The following is a 3,379-nucleotide window of genomic DNA, read 5'->3' on the forward strand; positions in this document are numbered from 1 at the left end:
CCAGTTGGGGCAGCCACTGGATGTAACTGCCAGATCAGAATGCAGGATAAAGGCACAGGATGAGGGAGTAAACAGCCAGAAGAACAAGCCCTGGCTCACTGCAACTTGCCAGTATTTGCACCCAATACAGATGTTTGTATTTATGAAGGCATGGGCTCCAACTACAACCTCCAGACCCAGCTCTCTGGCCAGGCCCAGCTCCAATTTAATCTCTAGCGCATTCACCAAAGATTAACTTGGTAGATAAAGATGGAACTAGAAATATTTGAAGCCTGAAAACCTGTTAGGGAGCTTTTGTTATGGAAACAAACAAATAAATCCTATTAGAACGTGAAAAGAAAAATAAAAAAGAAAGAAAGAAAAATTCTGATGATCCACTGACTGATTCTTGAATTCTTCCTCTTTTCAGAGTTCTGAGGTTTGAACATTAAGAACAGTTGACTGTTTGAATCATATAATGCAATACCTGTTCCTCTGGCTTAACGTTACAATATTTCCCACACCGCAGGATTGCTTCACATTATTCTAAGAGGCAGTGTCATTTTCCCTGCAGTGCTAGGTCTTCTTTACTGAGGGAGGACACTCCTACTTCCTTTAATTATATGTTTTGTTTTAAATTAATGTCCTTTATTCTGGGCATGAATCATCAGCTTGTAGACAGGTAAATGTGGGAGTAAGAGAGCGAAAATATAAGTTTGATTCCCAAGGTGGGTGTCTTTAATTAAAACGGACATTGGGATTCAGTCTTCCTTCCCAAACTTACCCCGCAAATCTCAAAACTTTTGGATTCCACGTTCTGATGCAGGAATCTCACTCTCCTCTGACCCCCATTCCTTCTCCTTTGGCTCCAGCGCCCGTTCCCTGTTCCCGGTTCCCGTGTGTGCCCGGACAGTTGCACCATCCCGTGCAAAGCAAATATGCCAAGACAAACGTTCGGGCCCCCGTGGGCGCTGGCAGCGCTGCCTTGGCCGGGCTCCGGCTGCTGGCGGCCGCCAGAGGAAGCCGGGGCAGTGCCCCGCTCCGGCCCCGCACTGTGCAAAGCGGCCCTGGGCACGTCCCTCCGGAACCTCTGCTTGCCAGTGGGATTCACCAAAGCCAGCCCGGCACCAGAGTAACGGGATCAGCCTTTGGTTTGCAGCTTCCCCCCCGCTTTGCCAAGAGAACTTGGAAAAATCTTCCCTGCCTTGATTTCCCCTGGGGTGAAAGGAGACCCAGAGCGCTCCGTGCCCAGCCCCGGCGGCGCTGCCAGACCCGGGCACTGCCTCGCTCTGCGGTGCCCGAGCGGGGCCCGGCCGGGCACGGGGCAGCAGCAGCAGCAGTGGCAGTGGCAGTGGCAGTGCCCGGCACACGCTGTCCCCGTGTCCCCGTGTCCCCGGGGCTGAGCACTGCCCGCTGGCCAGCCCAGCCCCAGCCCCAGCCCCAGTCCCGCACCTGCGGGCCCGCAGCCGCCCCTCCCTCCCTCCCTCTGTCCGTCCGTCCGTGCCCGGTTTGTTGTGGGCGGCCCGGCGGGCACGGCACCCGCCCCGGGAGCCTCCTCCGGGGCCGGCACCGGCAGCGCCGAGCGTGCGGAGTGGCAGGCGGCCAGGCGGTGACGCGCCTGTTGCTATGGGATCCACCGCCCCTATAAATAACTGAGCAAAGGAACTTTCCTAAGTCAGAGACTTTAGGACACGGGACCCAGAACCAGATGGTCCGGAGGAGACGCGCCAGCCCCCGCCGCAGCTGCCGGAGCGGTGAAGCCCCGGCGCGCCGCAGGGACTGATCCAGCCCGGCCGGGCAGCGCCGCGGGGCCGTGCCCGGGCCTGAGACCGCGGCAGGGTCTGGAGCCCCCCGCCCCGCCGGCGGCAGCCTGACCCTCTGCCGGGGGGGGCCCCCTGCGTCCTTTCCTCCTCCCCGCATCCCCCTTTGCTTTCATGCAACGCCTGGTGGCCTGGGACGCAGCATGCCTCCCCATCCAGCCGCCCGCCTTTAAATCCATGGAAGTGGCTAATTTCTATTACGAGGCGGACTGTCTGGCTGCTCTCAACAAGCTGCACCCGCGGGCGGCCGGGGGCCGCTCCATGACCGAGCTCACCGTCGGGGACCACGAGCGAGCCATCGACTTCAGCCCGTACCTGGAGCCCTTGGCGTCGCAGCCGCCGCCTCCCGCGGCAGCAGCAGGGGGCAACTTTGAGCCTCCGTGCAGCAGCGGCGCCGGCCAAGATTTCCTTTCCGATCTCTTCGCCGAGGACTATAAAGGCAGCGGCGGCAGCAAGAAGCCCGACTACACCTACATCAGCCTCGCCCGGCACAGCCACCCCTGCGCCAGCCAGAGCCACAAGCCGGGGGGGCTGCCGGGCTGCTTCCCGCCCCAGATCGTGGAAACCAAAGTGGAGCCGGTCTTCGAGACCCTGGACTCTTGCAAAGGGCCCCGTAAGGAAGAAGGGGGCGCGGGGCCGGGACCGGGGGGCATGTCCTCGCCCTACGGCAGCACCGTGCGCTCCTACCTGGGTTACCAGTCGGTGCCGAGCGGCAGCAGCGGGAACCTGTCCACCTCCTCCTCCTCCAGCCCCCCCGGCACCCCCAACCCCTCCGAGTCCTCCAAGTCCGCCGCCGCCGGCGGGGGCTACTCCGCCGCCCCGGCGGGCAAGAACAAGCCCAAGAAGTGCGTGGACAAGCACAGCGACGAGTACAAGCTCCGCCGGGAGAGGAACAACATCGCGGTGCGCAAGAGCCGCGACAAAGCCAAAATGCGCAACCTGGAGACGCAGCACAAAGTCTTGGAACTGACGGCCGAGAACGAGCGGCTGCAGAAGAAGGTGGAGCAGCTCTCCCGGGAGCTGAGCACCCTCAGGAACTTGTTCAAACAGCTGCCCGAGCCCCTGCTCGCCTCCTCGCCGCGCTGCTGACCGCCGGCCGGGGCGAGCGGAGCCGCGGGCCCCGCTCCGCGCTCCTGGGGCCGGGCCGGGGGCCGAGAGCCCGCGGCGGGCGGGCGGGTTTGGTTTTCATTTGTGTTGCTGTTGTTGTTGGATTTTTTTTTTTTTTTTTGTCTTTACCGACATGTTGGCGGAAGGCTCCGCCGCCGCGCGGGGTCGGAGCGGGGCCGGGGCTGCAGCGGGGCGGGCGCGGAGGGACCCCGGCCCCGGCCCGGGCGGGCTCTGCTGGGCGCTGGGTTATTTAAAAGAGCCAGAGGAGAGCAAGGGCAAAGTGATGCAATCCTTTAAGCATGGCTGGGAATGCTGTGTACATGATGCAATCTCGTGTAACTGTCAGTCATGGATTGAGTAATCTGTTAAAGATGTTCCTACAGTTTTTTTATTATAAAGAATAATCTATTTCTATAAGAAAATACATATGTATATTTTGGGATCTATGCATTCTTGCTACATTTGAAGCATTA

At 60.2% G+C, this 3,379-nt stretch overlaps 1 protein-coding gene across 1 annotated transcript; it reads left to right on the forward strand.

The window, feature by feature from the left end:
* Nucleotides 1-1,667: 1,667 nt before the first annotated feature.
* On the forward strand, nucleotides 1,668-3,379 carry CEBPB (CCAAT enhancer binding protein beta). Its single transcript, XM_064729924.1, has one exon. It carries the CDS (start codon nucleotides 1,914-1,916, stop codon nucleotides 2,886-2,888), a length of 975 nt encoding a protein of 324 aa, XP_064585994.1. The 5' UTR covers nucleotides 1,668-1,913; the 3' UTR covers nucleotides 2,889-3,379.

The sequence above is a fragment of the Zonotrichia leucophrys genome, chromosome 20 (genome assembly GCF_028769735.1).
Source record: "Zonotrichia leucophrys gambelii isolate GWCS_2022_RI chromosome 20, RI_Zleu_2.0, whole genome shotgun sequence".
In the NCBI taxonomy this organism is placed as follows: Eukaryota; Metazoa; Chordata; class Aves; order Passeriformes; family Passerellidae; genus Zonotrichia; species Zonotrichia leucophrys.

Excerpts from the sequence above, each read along its gene's own strand:
- CEBPB (XM_064729924.1), top strand. The coding sequence starts at position 1,914 with ATGCAACGCCTGGTGGCCTGGGACGCAGCATGCCTCCCCATCCAGCCG.